At 44.4% G+C, this 17,047-nt stretch overlaps 1 protein-coding gene across 1 annotated transcript; it reads left to right on the top strand.

Annotated features, from left to right (window-relative positions):
• The first annotated feature begins 8,022 nt into the window (after positions 1 to 8,022).
• Positions 8,023 to 16,002, top strand: LOC551232 (probable nuclear hormone receptor HR38). The gene is made up of 6 exons (XM_026444653.1): positions 8,023 to 8,174; positions 8,401 to 8,907; positions 9,090 to 9,420; positions 9,542 to 9,850; positions 10,339 to 10,573; positions 11,086 to 16,002. Exons 1-6 carry the CDS (start codon positions 8,023 to 8,025, stop codon positions 11,340 to 11,342), a joined length of 1,791 nt encoding a protein of 596 aa, XP_026300438.1. The 3' UTR covers positions 11,343 to 16,002.
• Positions 16,003 to 17,047: the final 1,045 nt, after the last annotated feature.

Here is a 17,047-nt window from a genome sequence, read left to right as displayed (position 1 = left end):
CGCATTGTCCGCGTGCCTTACCATCTATATCACATATCAATTTTTCTTTTATTTATAAAATATAATGGTCGCAATGTGTTTTTTTGTTTTTCTCACGTCATGCCTTTGAATTGCTTTCTCGTTCGCATATCGAAAGTATATATATATATATAATATATATTTATTTATTTATATTATTTCATTATATTTATATATTTATAAGTATATATATATATATATATATATATATATATAATAATTATATATTATATCATTTTATATTTTATCGTATCATATATTATGTATATGCATTATATATGTATATAAATATGTACATATATATAAATATACATATATATATGGCTACATATATTAATCAAGCGAGAGGGAACTGTATGTGATTCGGCACAAAATTACATTGAATCAGGCCGCGGAAAAGGTTTCGTGAATGTGCGCGCATTGTAAAACATCTTGAATTAGAATATTTTACAAATTGTTATTATAGAACGTAATGTTAGAACGGTGATTGCTAAATATCGACGGTCGTAGGGGTGAAAAGGCCGGTGGTCGGGAAACTTCCCTTGCAATTCCTTTTATTGTCGTTGATGAACAAATTGCAAGGAGAACACAGATTGTACTTGATTAAATTAAAACGGCGAATTATCGATCGATTTCAATAATTCGCACCTCCTTTTCAATTGTACGGCCGTCAATACACATCGACATTATTTTATCGATCGGCATTTTATTATTTATTCATTCATACTTCCATATTTCCCTTCCCTTCTGCCCTGCCTTACTTCCTCCCTGCTTGCTCTCCTATTCTACATCTTCTACGAATCCTTTCGACGTGCTTGATGACCGACACTTTTTTTTTTTTTTTTTTATCTGACCAACGGATCGCGCGGATACATTGGGCGTGTAATAAATTTATTCATTTATTTTTTTTTTTGGTGCAATATCTATCACTTCCGGTGTACGTGCTTTGTAATCGTGCAAGTAACTTTACATAATTGTATCCGCGGATATAGTTCGTACGGCAAAGTACAGATCGATCGTTGTAGAAACGTCCGTCCACGAAAACGAGAGAGTCTGCCATTTATTTTATTTATTTCTTTTTTTTTTCTTTTCTTTTCTTTTCTTTCCTTCTTTTTTTTCCTCGTATAATTTTATAAAATATATATCCGATCAGGGAAGGAGAAACGATACAACACTCGATTGCGAAGATGGAAATTTTCTATCAATATATAATTTGGACGGAAAGGGAACGAGTTTCGATTTCGAACTCCTCGATATATAGACATCCGCGATTCGCGCAGAAAATCGAACGTACCACATTGCAACATTCAATTTTATTTTTGACAAAAATGACAAAAAAAAAAAAAGACGATTCAAAAAAAAAAAAAAGTGAAATCATCCGTTGATTGAACATTTATTATTACATCGAGGGAAGAGGATAAAATACACCTAATGGAATTGGCCTTTTTTTTTTTTTTCGTTTTACAGCGATGACAATTAATTAAGTAACAACAATACTACGACCTCGTTTCTTCATTCGAGATATTTCTACGTTCGAACGATCCGAGATTCCCTTGTTCTTTTTTCTTTTTTTTTTGTTTTTTTTTTTTCTTTTTATTATTTCATCCTGTTTCGTTCGTGTATCACCCTCCTCGCTTTTCTCTTGCCCCCCTTTTCTTTCATTAAATCTAGGATTGCTTGATCATTTCCTTGAATTTCTTCTTGCTCTATTTTTAATCACCTCCCCTCGCGATCGCGGGGGAAGGCGCGCGCGAATTACACGTAAAAAAAAAAAGAAAAAAAAGAAAAAAAAAAAAGAAAAAAAAAGAAACAATGCAACGCCGATCAGCGTTGAGTCCAGGAAAGATCTGATGGATTCGTAATCGGAGAAAACGTCAATCACGAGATAAATCGTTTCCGCTCCAATAGGGGATTGGAAACTTGTCGCGATGCTTGTCGTTTAATTTTCTTAAGTAATAGGAACAAAAATATTCTTCTTCCCCCGTTGCCTGCATGCAACGAGATAAGAAACTTAAGTACTCTCGAATTATTCATTAAGCGTTCGTTAATCACAATTAGCCTAATAGCACCGTTTTTTTTTTTTAATTTGACGAAATTCCTTTTCAGCCTCTAAATCTCTTCTGGACTCGATGCGTATACGCTATACGCATATACGCGAAGGAAACGCACGATTATTCTTTTTTCCCCTTACGGCGTGTAATCCGAAAGGTGTGTGTGTGTATGTGTGTGTGGATCAAAAGTATCGATAATGCTTCCTCGGAAAGGATGCATCAATCGTGTTAATCCAATTGACGAGATTTAAAAAAAAAAAATAAAAATCGACGGATCGTCCGCTTCCTATCGCGTTATCCTAATTTTTTCGAAACGGGAACAACGAGATTGTCCCCGTAATTCGGATTACTTGTACCTTGCTTTCTTGCCGGGCATTATATTGTTCTTCCGTTTCACCGTACATCTGCGATCGTATCCATCCGCAAACGTTTTCGCACACGCGTGGCCAACACGAAGCGCAGTTTTTACACGGAGAAAAGCGTGGTTAAATCGCTACCGGTCGCGAGCGTTCACTTGAAAATTTCAATTACTCATCCGATTCAACGTTGAGCTTGAACGTTGAATCACTCCTTTCTCCGTGTACTTCTCTTCCGTAACGAGAGAGATCGTTATACGGAAGCTCTTGCATGGCTACTAGGGATCGATAACTCTTACGCAAGGACCGGTAACCGAATAAACAATGGATCGAAAAATGAGATGTTGAGAGAGGAGGGGGGAAAAAAAGAAGAAGAAGAAGAAGAAGAAGAAGTAGAAGAAGAAGAAGAAGAAAAAGAAAGAAAAGGAATAGAAAAAAAGAGAAAAAAGACGAAGCTCGATTTTTAGAAGGAACTATGATTGCGCAGAAATCGAACGAGGAAAATCGAGAATGAATCGAATCCTCTATTTCCTTGCATTGAACGAAGCATTGAACATTTGCGGATACACACGGCGAGTATAACATATACACATACAATTATTTTATATTCTATTGTGCACATTTAATTATGTATCGTGTTAACGTGTTTTCTGCCTCTCGATAAGTTAAAAGATTTCACGAATGGCGAAGATTTCACGCCACGTGGATTTTGTGCCTTTCTGAAATTAGGTGCACTAAGAGATTTGTATATGCGATCGTGTGATAAGTAAACGCTGTTTATCTCGGTTTACTTTTTTTGGGCTGTACTTTTTAACGTTGACGTTAAGTGGTATACACATAAAAGAGGAAAGTATTATTGCCGAACAATAGTTAGGGTTGCCATTCATATAGAGTGCCCGTGATGGAAAGATTGCGTCAACCCAACGATTCCTCGACATATTCGTCGATCCTCGACATATTCCTCGAGATGGTATCATCGTGAATCCTTCCATCTGTTCCATCCCCTCGCTTGGAGTCGCGAGTCGGTGCAATCCGTTCCACTATTGATAATTTTTTTTTTCTCTCTCTCTATAATATATCCAAAGAATATATACGTACGTGTATACATATGCATATACACACACACACGTATATATATCTTCTTTCTTGACGAATATATTGCAGCGGCGAAGAAGTGTGCTTTGAACGTCGATCATGTTTCTTACGCATTTAGCAATAATTAATGGTAACACAAAGGTGGTAGTAAAAAGGTAGCGGATGGTAACAGCGGTAGTAGCGACAATAACGCTATAAGATCGTAACGCTAGCGGTAAGTAGTAGTTAATTAATATTAAGTAATTAAGTAGCAAGTAATAATATAAGTAGTAATAATAGCGGCGCGGTATACGTATAAATAGGATTTTCTACGTTAGTTTGATTAAAAATAAATGTCATAACGTAATAGGTAACTTTATGCCGGGCCCGTAACGAAGCCGTAACTGCCGATCGGTCGGTGGATCAGGAGAAAAAATCGACGAAATTCCGCTTATTTTTCGATAACCTCCTCCCTCCTCGATCGCTTTCGTATTTTGGACGCGGATCGAGCAGCCGAGCCGGCCTCGATTCGGGCCCTACCTCATTCTTCTTCTCCCTTAGCTGTCTAAAAAAAATCACATTAACGCAAGAATCATAGTGTGGTAATTGTTCGGACCGAAAACGGGTCCCGACCACGTGACTTGGAAGACACTCACACGTTTCCAATGATACTAAATTCCATGCGATCGAGGGTCAAGAGGAAGGGAAGCTAGGGAGCACCTATTGGCCTCGGATCGATGAAGCTAGTAAGCCGAAGGATACGAGTCACGAATGAATACAGAGAATCGGGAGGGATGGAGGGAGGGAGGGAAGGAGGAAGATGGGGGAAAGATAGCGGAGATTCTAAGTGAGAATTTTTTTGTTTCCTTTTCCCTTCTTTTTTTTTTTTTTTTTGTTTTTTTTTCTTCTTCTACTTTCTTTTTTTTTTTTTTTTAGCATCATCGCTACGTTCGAGTGTGATCACAGTCACGACCTACGTATATCTAAACTGTCAACACGGAAGAGCGGACAAAAAGCTACCAGGGGCTGGAAGCCCCCCACGATCACGAGGCGCGAGACCCGTCTCGATGAAGCGCGATTACAGCCTCGTGCGGCGTTGATTGACCGATAAAGATCTCCGCTTTTTCAAACCGAGAGAGAGAGAAAGAGATCGCTCGATTCCCGAGAGGATCCGCGTTGTCTCTCGGTGACGGCGAACGCTGTGGCTCGGCTCGAGGAGACGAGCTGTCGTCGAGAACGGTTGGAGCGACGCGAACCTACAGGAATCGGGTAATTGATGGAACCGTTCGGTTGAACGATCGAGCGGCGATAAACTCGTGCAAACACGTGCCACCTTCTGTGCTGCACAAATTAATCCTGTTTTTCACGTGTGTCGCTTATATGCATCGATCTTGTGCAATCGCCGACGAATTTTTTAACTGGTTAAAAACTCGATTACGCAAGGAACTGGTATATTTGCGCGTCTAACGGTTTATTCGACCAGTCGAGGAGGAGGATAAATTTTCTTCGAAAGCGAGACATCTGGTCCGATCGAAATTGAAATTTCTTCTCTCTCCTGTTCCGGAATATACATCTTCCATACGCACGGCCGGAGAGAAATCCATCCGTCGATCTATCCCCCTCCTCCTCCTCCTCCTCCTCTTCCTTCTGTGGATTTCACTTTCCGTGGCCACGCCACTCGTTTGAAATTCGTTTCTGCATTCTGAATTAAACGAAGATACGTCACACTCGTAATGTGTTTGGTGCGCGTGTGTCGGTGTATAATATCTGGCCGGTGGAGAGTGAGAGGACGAGCAACCGGTACCGTAACTGCGGCGGGGAGAGGGGACGGATTGGTTGGACGATACACAGGACTACGATGGTGTAGAACGGTACACGTAGAGGCGCGTGTGTGCATACACGCGACGACTCACACCGAGACGAGAAATTGGCCGAGATGAACCGGGGAATCGGGCGGCCGGAATCGCGTGTTGGTGGATGCGAATTCGCGAGCGTGCACGTGGACGCCGTATTTAATGGTGGACGAGGGACGACGAATCGTGGTCGTCCTTGAGTCGCGCCGGACGTAGCCTGCCTCGTCCTCGAGGACGTGCCATCTTCGATGCTTCTGTCGCGTGGAACGATGCGTTTTATTTCTGGAAATCGATGGGATTACGCGTGATAATCGTAAATTGCCGATCTCGGCCTCTCGCGTGTCGAAGAGACGCCTCGTTTCGAGCGAATCAACGCTCGAGGATTCGTTTCGCCGCACGGGGAATAGTGAATGGACGAAGTATCGAAACGACCTGGCAAATGTCAAGTACCGTGAAGCGAAGCCTTGATTGTAATAAGGATTGTGGATAGCGCGAGAAAGAAGAACCGAAGAAAGGAACGTTAAATGTATACTAATCCCGATACGCTTCAGCCTTGAGATGCTCGAACCGTGGCATAAACACACCGATTTTGCACCTGAATGTCTAATTTATGTAGCAGATAAGCCTTTTAGACTATGGTGCAATTTATGGGTGAATAAAGCCGTTCGAATGATCGAACGCGCCAATAAAACGGGATAGCTATCCAACCTAGGAACCTTTCACCGTGGAATTTCAACAGATTCGTGAATATACGTAAAATCTATATTTCAATCTTTTTATTCGATCCGTTTTATTCCCGCTTATTATTCTCCACGATTGAGATATATATATATACACGATTTCCACGAAAGGAAAGAATAGATTCTTTCTCAACCCGTTCTTTTCTCTTCGCTACGATCGAGAAAATTCGAAACGATCACCCAGAGGAGACGATCTCCGTTCCGACCAAGTCCCGAATCTGAACTGGATACTTAAAGAAAAGTTTTCCGTCCCAAATCTGGAAGCAATTATACGTCAACCGTAGAATCCAACGTTTCGCAGCATTTGCATATGGTTCGCTTCCCATCCAGTCTCGTTAAAACTCTCCTTCTTACGAATGCAAATGGACTAGTTTTTTCCTCTCTCTCTCTCTCTCTCTCTTTCTTTTTTTTTTCATTCGAGCGGCCGACACAGCGTGCGACGCGTGATATCGAAGCGTGGTATCCGACACGTGGCCGATAGAAAATAGTTAATTAATATTCAAACTGGCCGGTAAGTCGACTGGCCGGAGAGCGTGTCTCGGGGACCGTTTCTATCCTAAACCTGACTAGTTTCCGATCGAACGGAGTCGGCTGGACGACTCGATTGCGATTAAGACCGGTCGAACCTGCCGGAACGGACGCCGCCGAACAGCCTCTTGCATAACTGTCCACCAGGTTTTGTAGGATGCGCGATCTCGAGGCGATAGTCGCGCTAAACACGTTGAATCGTCTCGTAACACGCGTGCCCCTCTTTTCTTCTTTCTCTCCACACACGGACACGAAGGTAAATCCGTTCTTTCGTATAATTTTTCACCATCCTTCATCCTCGCGTCCATCAATCGCGAAAAATCTATATATAACGCGACGGGTCGCGGGTAATCGGTATCGTAAAAATTTTAATTAATTTTTTTCTAAATACCGTAATGGAGGAATAATCGAAAAAACGAAGAGAGCGGAAATTGCTATTAATTTTCTTTTCTCTTTTTTTCTCGATCAATGATGAAATTTCGTTCGTACACATATATGTATCGTACATATATATATACGAAACATATTTCACGAGGAAATAGTAGTAATTTACATTTAATTCGAACGATCAAGTTTCACAGAACAGATATATTTGGCATATTCACGAGTGCTATAACGTAATATACGTAATATATGTGCAAACGCTAGCGACAACTTTGTTCACGTGGAGTCAATTCTGTCGATAACATCGTGGCAGAATTTCCACGGAAACAAGGAAATCTGGGGAATACCCGGGATCTCGGTGATCTCGACGCCTGACGAGGCATGTACCTCGCGATTCTCCCCCGTCTCTTTTGTCTTCCTCTTCGAGCGAAAGAGGAATCGAAGGATCGATACTACGAGAGCAGAGTGGAACACGCATGCGAAGATCAGGATGTGGGTGGAGCTCGTTTCGCTCGAACGAACCATTTTCAGCGCGCTCTCTACATATGTGTACCCGTGTACGTGTACATCCTTCTTCTTCTTCTTCTCCCCTCGTCAATTTCTAAACGTGTCCCCCTCTTCGTCCCACCCGCTCCGAATCTTCCTTCCTCTCCTCCTCGCGGTCTGACGAAATTATGTCGAATTTCACAACGCGATGCGCCACTGGAAATATAATTGCAACGCCGGCAGCATGCGGCACGGCTGGTTTTCTATTTGCTTATTCTTTCATCCGAAGTATGCAAGATGATTGCTTACGCGACGCCTAGAAAAAGTTGCCTACGCTCGAGCATCGTTCCTCTTCGTCCACGCGTCTCCTCCTCTCTCTCTCTCTCTCTCTCCTCCCTCTCCCTCTCCCTCCCCCCTCCCCCACTCACCGTCCATCGTCGTTCTCCGTTTTTCCTGTTGTCTTTTCCATCAACCGGTTGAAAGAAGAAAAAAACCGATGACCAGAGGAATTGACCCTCGATTAACTCCCAGCATGGACCCGTTTCCAGAACTGCAGCTGGGCAATCCGCAGGGAGTGCCGACGGGGGACGAGTCGGCCCAGGCCCAGCAGCATCATCAGCAGGCACCGCAGCCGCCTCCGCCGGCAGCGCCACTTCCCGAAGACGTCCAGCCTGACTCGCTCAGGTACACAGTTACCTTTGCTTCTGCATTTCATCCTTCAACCGAATAGAATCCGTAGATTCTATCGCTTCTAATGATAAATCTAATGATAATCAGCTGATAGGATCGTATCGTGACAATTTGTACGAATCCTGTTTACTCGCCAAAATTGTGCTCGATTCTCATTCACGATAGTCGAATGGTAGTTTGACATTTCCATCGTCCGTTTACATCTGTCTGTTCGACGCAGTTCAACGCCCCTGCCGAGCTTCCAAGAGACTTACACGGCTCAACGGTACACCAGGCAGGAGCTTCAGGTTCTTGGCATCAAAATGGACGAGGGGGAGTGTTACGACAACTCGGTGTATCCGTGCGCGACCGGCCCCTATCCGACCGAGTTCTCGCCCACGTTGCCCTACCACGAGCAACAGCCCCAGCAACAGCACCACCATCATCCCCAGCAGCAGCAGCCCGCGCCGCCCCCGCCGCAGCAGCACCACCATCATCAGGGTTACTTCGCGACCGAGACGGCCCCGACCCCGACCACGGCTGTCCCCTCGCCGGCCAACCATCGCCAAGACTCGCCGTACGGCGCGGCGGTCAGCGTCCCTATGGTGTACGGCCCGCCGCCGAGCATCGCGGCCGGCGCTACCCCCGTCGCACCGACCGACATTTACCCTGCCGTTGACAACGTGGTCGTGGGGACGACTCGTTCACGGAGGGCGTCTCTGCCCACGCAGAGGTCCGAGTCTGCGAGGTAAATACATATTAATAGACGAATATCGAACGAAGTCGTTTCGATTCGATCCTCGGAGTCCAAGTTTATCGTCAATCAATAGACTTCCCTTCTCTCGATTCTCTCGTTTGACGAATAATTCCTTTCGACTGGATCCCTTTCGAGGGAGATTTGACGAAGATGCTTGTGCGTTTGGTCGACAGTAGCGGGAGCACGGAATCCCCGAAGGCGCGCGGCGGCAGCGGCGGGACAGGGAGCTCCGTCAGCTCCCCATCGCCTGGGAGCGGAACCGGGAACGAGCGAGCACCGCCGAGCCCCAGCCAACTTTGCGCCGTGTGCGGCGACACGGCAGCGTGTCAACACTACGGCGTTCGTACCTGCGAGGGTTGCAAAGGATTCTTCAAGAGGACCGTGCAAAAGGGGTCGAAATACGTGTGCCTGGCCGAGAAAGCTTGCCCCGTTGACAAACGCCGGCGGAATCGTTGCCAATTTTGTCGCTTCCAGAAGTGCTTGATGGTCGGGATGGTGAAGGAAGTGAGTGTTTTCTCTCTCTGGAAAAAGATAGAAAGAGAAAAAGGAAGGGAGGACGAAGGAATAAGAGGAAATGTTAGAAGGATCTTTCGAAATAGATAGATTTGATTTTGTTTTCGTCCAGGTGGTGAGGACGGATTCCTTGAAAGGTCGCCGAGGTAGATTACCATCGAAGCCAAAATCCCCGCAAGAATCACCACCGAGCTCCCCCGTCTCCCTGATCACAGCTTTGGTCCGCGCGCACTTGGACACGACACCCGATCAAGCAAGCTTGGATTACTCGCAATACCGGCAACCAAGCCCTGGCGATCCACCCATCACAGAGGCAGAAAAGACGCAACAATTCTACAATCTTCTTACCACGTCCATCGATGTGATTCGAACGTTTGCCGATAAAATCCCCGGCTTCACGGACTTGGTGCGGGAAGATCAGGTTTGTACACCTTATTCCCTCATTATTAATTATTATTCCTTTTAATTTCTTCGTCTATCTATCTCTCTCTCGGATAATTTCTCGTGTCGTCATATAAATCTATACGCGGGCTGCGTTATATCGTTTATTATGTATGGACGTGCAGACAATATCCGCGAGGGAAGGTTTCATTAAAGAGATCGATAGCTTGTACATTTTCTAAAAGGTCAATCCTGACGAGCCTACGACATGTCTAATCGACGTGTATCCGATTGGTCGGTTATCTAGCTGCTGCGCTAGCTCCACACGGGAAAATAACTTTTTTCTTTTTCTCTTTTTTCCTCTCTCTGCTTTTTCTCGAAACAATTTCTTCGTATTTCGATTCCCACTCGCAAATATCAATCGTATATATGTATGTTATACACCTGATATATATATATATATATACGTACACCTGATATAATATACCGTCTAACACGCTGTTCTCGCGATTCTTCCTCTCCCCGTAGGAGTTACTTTTCCAGTCGGCCAGTCTGGAACTGTTCGTTCTTCGATTGGCGTACCGTACGAAACCTGAGGACACCAAGCTGACGTTCTGCAACGGCGTGGTGCTGGCATTGGAACAGTGTCAGCGTAGCTTCGGCGATTGGCTCCACAGTATTCTCGAATTCAGCAAAGCTCTTCACATTCTCGACGTAGACGCTAGCGCTTTCGCTTGCCTCTGCGCTCTTACCCTCGTTACTGGTAAGTTTCGAACAGAAGCGAAATCCTCTCTCCTCCTCCTCCTCCTTTTCCAAAGAAAATACATCACGTGATTTTTTTTTTCCCCACCCGCCCTGTCCTCGTTTCCTCTCCCCGCCATCCTCGATGATTATCCATTAAGCGCGACCGTCTGCCGGATAAATTATTTATCGATCGGCCGGGTTTACTTATTAACGAGACGACGAAAAGAAACCGCGATCGTTCGTGGCCGCGTTGCACGCGATATACACGTCGACGCGATTTTCCTCGCGACTCGGAGCGTGCGTGCCGATCGGTTCAACGACGATAAGCCGAATTACGTCGATTGCACGCAACACCGCCCCCCCATTTATCCCTCCGTTTGAATTGGCCGGCGAATCTGGGAGGACGCGATCCTCGCGGTCCTCCTCCGATTAATTACAATAATGTAGAGAATAATTATAATCTAACACTCGGCCGGGTCGAAAGCATCGATTGATAAAATACGGCATCTGTTTCTCTGCTTGAAATTGCAGCAAGGTACGGCCTGAAGGAGCCTCATCGCATGGAGCAGCTACAGTCGAAAATAATCTCGTCTCTTCGCGATCACGTCACCTATAACGCCGAGGCGCAGAGGAAAGCGCACTACCTGTCCCGTTTGTTAGGTAAACTGCCGGAACTGAGGAGTCTGTCGGTGCAGGGGCTCCAGCGTATCTTTTACCTAAAACTGGAGGATCTGGTCCCAGCGCCGCCCATGATCGAGACCATGTTCGTCGGTAGTCTACCGTTTTAATCGCCTTTCAATGCGAGCCAAGCCCTGCGCCAAGGCTGCGCTCTACTCGCCGCGTAGAACAATTTCATCATTTGAGATCTTGTGCGGTTGCGTTACTACTCCGATTTAAGTTTCCTTTAAGTTTTCTCTCTTACACGTCCACGTAGGTTCTACCATCTTCTTCTTGCGTGTATACCCTTTATATGGTTTTTCGCACGAGTGAATCGACGCGTGATACACCGCGTGAGAATAGTCGCCTTAAGGGGGTACAAACACGAATCTCGAGAGAGAGAGAGAGAGAGAGAGAGAGAGAGAGAGAGAGAGAGAGCGAATGAGAAGTCTAAGAGGTCCTGTTTCTCTCGAGGCTCACGTTCTGGATGTTTTAGCGAGATATATAACGACGCGTGTGGCGCGATCGAGCATCGCGCCGCAGGTGGACGCATTGGGGTGGATGCACGCGCGAATGGATGACGAGCCGGAAGACGTTGGTTTGTCGCTAAATTTAAGACAAAGTTCCCTGTGCGTGTATGGATGAGAGACGGGTGGATGGAACGGGGCGCGTGTCTTCGTGATGTGTCAGCGGGCAGACTGTGACTACCCGCCCTGACAACTGTTACTATTGTTACTATTATTATTATTATTATTATTATTATTATTATTATTATTATTATTATTATTACCGCTATTACTATTTTAACAGTGTAACGATGTAATAACTATTCTATCTGCTATCGAAAGTATCGACGCCCGACGACCGATTGAAGGTGGAACCCGGTTTCTCGGGGCGGATTCTCGGGGCGGAGGAGGAGGGAGGGGGAGAAAGAGGGCTTCTCTCCGGTGGAGGAAGCAGCGGCAGCTTGAAACGAACGTTCCAAGGATTTCCCCTTTCGCGAGAGAGAGAGACAGGAGAGAGAGAGAGAGAGAAACGAGCGTGTTTCGTTATGCCTTCCCACAAGGCGTCGTACGATACGAAGGATGATTAAAATCACGACTAGGTGGTGATCCTAGCCGACTGGTAATATTAAGTGCTACGCAAAATGATGCACAAAAGGAAGAAAAGAAAGAAAGAAGGAAGGAAGGAAGGAAGGAAGGAAGGAAGGAAAGAAAGAAAGAAAAAAAAATATAACGACGATATATACCATTACACGTTATACACGTACATTATACGTACATTATCGTACACATGAATTTTTATCACTTTTCTACCTACTTTGTATAAGTCGCTACATCAACGAACAAAAAAAAAAAAAAGGAAAAACTACGTTTCTTTCTACGCTCGTGCCGCAACGATCGTCCTCGAGGATCCGCTCGATCGGGATTAATTTCTCTTCTTTCAGAACGGAAACCGTTCATCGCTTAATCCACTCACTCACTCACTTATTGTCGTGGAAGAGAAGGAAGAGAGGTGCATTGACGATTCGCAACATATCAAGAGCAACGACGGAAGAGCGGAGACGAGATGCCACGAATTACTACTTACGTGCTAAATTGATATTCCTCCATTCGTCCTTCGTCCCTTCCACCCTCCCCCTCCCTCCACCACCCTCTTCGTGTCAATCAAAATTTCGCTCTTCCGTGTTGACAGTTTAGATATACGTAGGTCGTGACTGTGATCACACTCGAACGTAGCGATGATGCTAAAAAAAAAAAAAAAAGAAAGTAGAAGAAGAAAAAAAAACAAAAAAAAAAAAAAAAGAAGGGAAAAGGAAACAAAAAAATTCTCACTTAGAATCTCCGCTATCTTTCCCCCATCTTCCTCCTTCCCTCCCTCCCTCCATCCCTCCCGATTCTCTGTATTCATTCGTGACTCGTATCCTTCGGCTTACTAGCTTCATCGATCCGAGGCCAATAGGTGCTCCCTAGCTTCCCTTCCTCTTGACCCTCGATCGCATGGAATTTAGTATCATTGGAAACGTGTGAGTGTCTTCCAAGTCACGTGGTCGGGACCCGTTTTCGGTCCGAACAATTACCACACTATGATTCTTGCGTTAATGTGATTTTTTTTTAGACAGCTAAGGGAGAAGAAGAATGAGGTAGGGCCCGAATCGAGGCCGGCTCGGCTGCTCGATCCGCGTCCAAAATACGAAAGCGATCGAGGAGGGAGGAGGTTATCGAAAAATAAGCGGAATTTCGTCGATTTTTTTCTCCTGATCCACCGACCGATCGGCAGTTACGGCTTCGTTACGGGCCCGGCATAAAGTTACCTATTACGTTATGACATTTATTTTTAATCAAACTAACGTAGAAAATCCTATTTATACGTATACCGCGCCGCTATTATTACTACTTATATTATTACTTGCTACTTAATTACTTAATATTAATTAACTACTACTTACCGCTAGCGTTACGATCTTATAGCGTTATTGTCGCTACTACCGCTGTTACCATCCGCTACCTTTTTACTACCACCTTTGTGTTACCATTAATTATTGCTAAATGCGTAAGAAACATGATCGACGTTCAAAGCACACTTCTTCGCCGCTGCAATATATTCGTCAAGAAAGAAGATATATATACGTGTGTGTGTGTATATGCATATGTATACACGTACGTATATATTCTTTGGATATATTATAGAGAGAGAGAAAAAAAAAATTATCAATAGTGGAACGGATTGCACCGACTCGCGACTCCAAGCGAGGGGATGGAACAGATGGAAGGATTCACGATGATACCATCTCGAGGAATATGTCGAGGATCGACGAATATGTCGAGGAATCGTTGGGTTGACGCAATCTTTCCATCACGGGCACTCTATATGAATGGCAACCCTAACTATTGTTCGGCAATAATACTTTCCTCTTTTATGTGTATACCACTTAACGTCAACGTTAAAAAGTACAGCCCAAAAAAAGTAAACCGAGATAAACAGCGTTTACTTATCACACGATCGCATATACAAATCTCTTAGTGCACCTAATTTCAGAAAGGCACAAAATCCACGTGGCGTGAAATCTTCGCCATTCGTGAAATCTTTTAACTTATCGAGAGGCAGAAAACACGTTAACACGATACATAATTAAATGTGCACAATAGAATATAAAATAATTGTATGTGTATATGTTATACTCGCCGTGTGTATCCGCAAATGTTCAATGCTTCGTTCAATGCAAGGAAATAGAGGATTCGATTCATTCTCGATTTTCCTCGTTCGATTTCTGCGCAATCATAGTTCCTTCTAAAAATCGAGCTTCGTCTTTTTTCTCTTTTTTTTCTATTCCTTTTCTTTCTTTTTCTTCTTCTTCTTCTTCTACTTCTTCTTCTTCTTCTTCTTCTTCTTTTTTTTCCCCCCTCCTCTCTCAACATCTCATTTTTCGATCCATTGTTTATTCGGTTACCGGTCCTTGCGTAAGAGTTATCGATCCCTAGTAGCCATGCAAGAGCTTCCGTATAACGATCTCTCTCGTTACGGAAGAGAAGTACACGGAGAAAGGAGTGATTCAACGTTCAAGCTCAACGTTGAATCGGATGAGTAATTGAAATTTTCAAGTGAACGCTCGCGACCGGTAGCGATTTAACCACGCTTTTCTCCGTGTAAAAACTGCGCTTCGTGTTGGCCACGCGTGTGCGAAAACGTTTGCGGATGGATACGATCGCAGATGTACGGTGAAACGGAAGAACAATATAATGCCCGGCAAGAAAGCAAGGTACAAGTAATCCGAATTACGGGGACAATCTCGTTGTTCCCGTTTCGAAAAAATTAGGATAACGCGATAGGAAGCGGACGATCCGTCGATTTTTATTTTTTTTTTTTAAATCTCGTCAATTGGATTAACACGATTGATGCATCCTTTCCGAGGAAGCATTATCGATACTTTTGATCCACACACACATACACACACACACCTTTCGGATTACACGCCGTAAGGGGAAAAAAGAATAATCGTGCGTTTCCTTCGCGTATATGCGTATAGCGTATACGCATCGAGTCCAGAAGAGATTTAGAGGCTGAAAAGGAATTTCGTCAAATTAAAAAAAAAAAACGGTGCTATTAGGCTAATTGTGATTAACGAACGCTTAATGAATAATTCGAGAGTACTTAAGTTTCTTATCTCGTTGCATGCAGGCAACGGGGGAAGAAGAATATTTTTGTTCCTATTACTTAAGAAAATTAAACGACAAGCATCGCGACAAGTTTCCAATCCCCTATTGGAGCGGAAACGATTTATCTCGTGATTGACGTTTTCTCCGATTACGAATCCATCAGATCTTTCCTGGACTCAACGCTGATCGGCGTTGCATTGTTTCTTTTTTTTTCTTTTTTTTTTTTTCTTTTTTTTCTTTTTTTTTTTTACGTGTAATTCGCGCGCGCCTTCCCCCGCGATCGCGAGGGGAGGTGATTAAAAATAGAGCAAGAAGAAATTCAAGGAAATGATCAAGCAATCCTAGATTTAATGAAAGAAAAGGGGGGCAAGAGAAAAGCGAGGAGGGTGATACACGAACGAAACAGGATGAAATAATAAAAAGAAAAAAAAAAACAAAAAAAAAAGAAAAAAGAACAAGGGAATCTCGGATCGTTCGAACGTAGAAATATCTCGAATGAAGAAACGAGGTCGTAGTATTGTTGTTACTTAATTAATTGTCATCGCTGTAAAACGAAAAAAAAAAAAAAGGCCAATTCCATTAGGTGTATTTTATCCTCTTCCCTCGATGTAATAATAAATGTTCAATCAACGGATGATTTCACTTTTTTTTTTTTTGAATCGTCTTTTTTTTTTTTTGTCATTTTTGTCAAAAATAAAATTGAATGTTGCAATGTGGTACGTTCGATTTTCTGCGCGAATCGCGGATGTCTATATATCGAGGAGTTCGAAATCGAAACTCGTTCCCTTTCCGTCCAAATTATATATTGATAGAAAATCTCGCAGGAAGAGAGATGAGATAACAACCGCATCGTTGTCCCGTGTTTACAACGCGGTAAAAATTGATCGAGCCTTATTAAACTGGGCCGACTGTAGCGCGAATGGCCGCTTTCTAGCCGGCTTATTATCATATTTGTCCTTAAACCGGCATGCGACCGGCGAGCGCGGTTGATGTTACGCGTTCCGCGGCACCGGCAAGAAAGCGTCAGCTATTTCAATTACGGTATCGGGCGGCTGTTTCGATTTTCTCCGGGGAAGGGAGGGAGGGGAGTTAGAGGGGCGGAGTTTAGAAAACAGGGAACGGAAAAACCGGCTCGCTTAATCGATCTTTGATCGCTTAATCGAGGCAACCGATGCCACCGGGTTGCGACATCCGACAGGTAGAAGGAGACGAAGCGCGAGCCGGGGATCAAGGATCGAGAAAGGCCTGGAGCGCGAGGTTTCTTCGTTCGATCCAGCTTTTTCCCTATCGGATCCATCGCCGATCCGTCTCATCCTATTCCGTAACGCCATACGGGGCCCTGTTATTTCTCCCCTGTTGCCGGGTATGGCGAACGAGATTCTTCTTGCGCGTCAACCATTAGCGACCACGAATTTTTAATCGGTCGTGTGTACGGGTCTCCGCTATCCCGAGACAGACACGAGAAGACGGAATACCTTGCGGTCTCGAACGTGGATTTACGACGTCGAAACGGACGAAGATCGCGCGGACCGATATTTGCCAGCCGTTTCCCACGAGCGTTTCTCGAGACGGGAGATTGCCACTTCTATCGCAGCCAATACTACTACTCCTACCTAGCCGAGGCAGTAAGCCCGCGAAGAAAACCTGTCCTGGCGAAGTTTCTTCTCGATCGAGCGCAC

The sequence above is a fragment of the Apis mellifera genome, linkage group LG13 (assembly GCF_003254395.2).
Source record: "Apis mellifera strain DH4 linkage group LG13, Amel_HAv3.1, whole genome shotgun sequence".
Classification (NCBI taxonomy): Eukaryota; Metazoa; Arthropoda; class Insecta; order Hymenoptera; family Apidae; genus Apis; species Apis mellifera.
The sequence above is the reverse complement of the archived record's forward strand: the minus strand, read 5'-3'. Positions and strand labels throughout refer to the sequence as shown.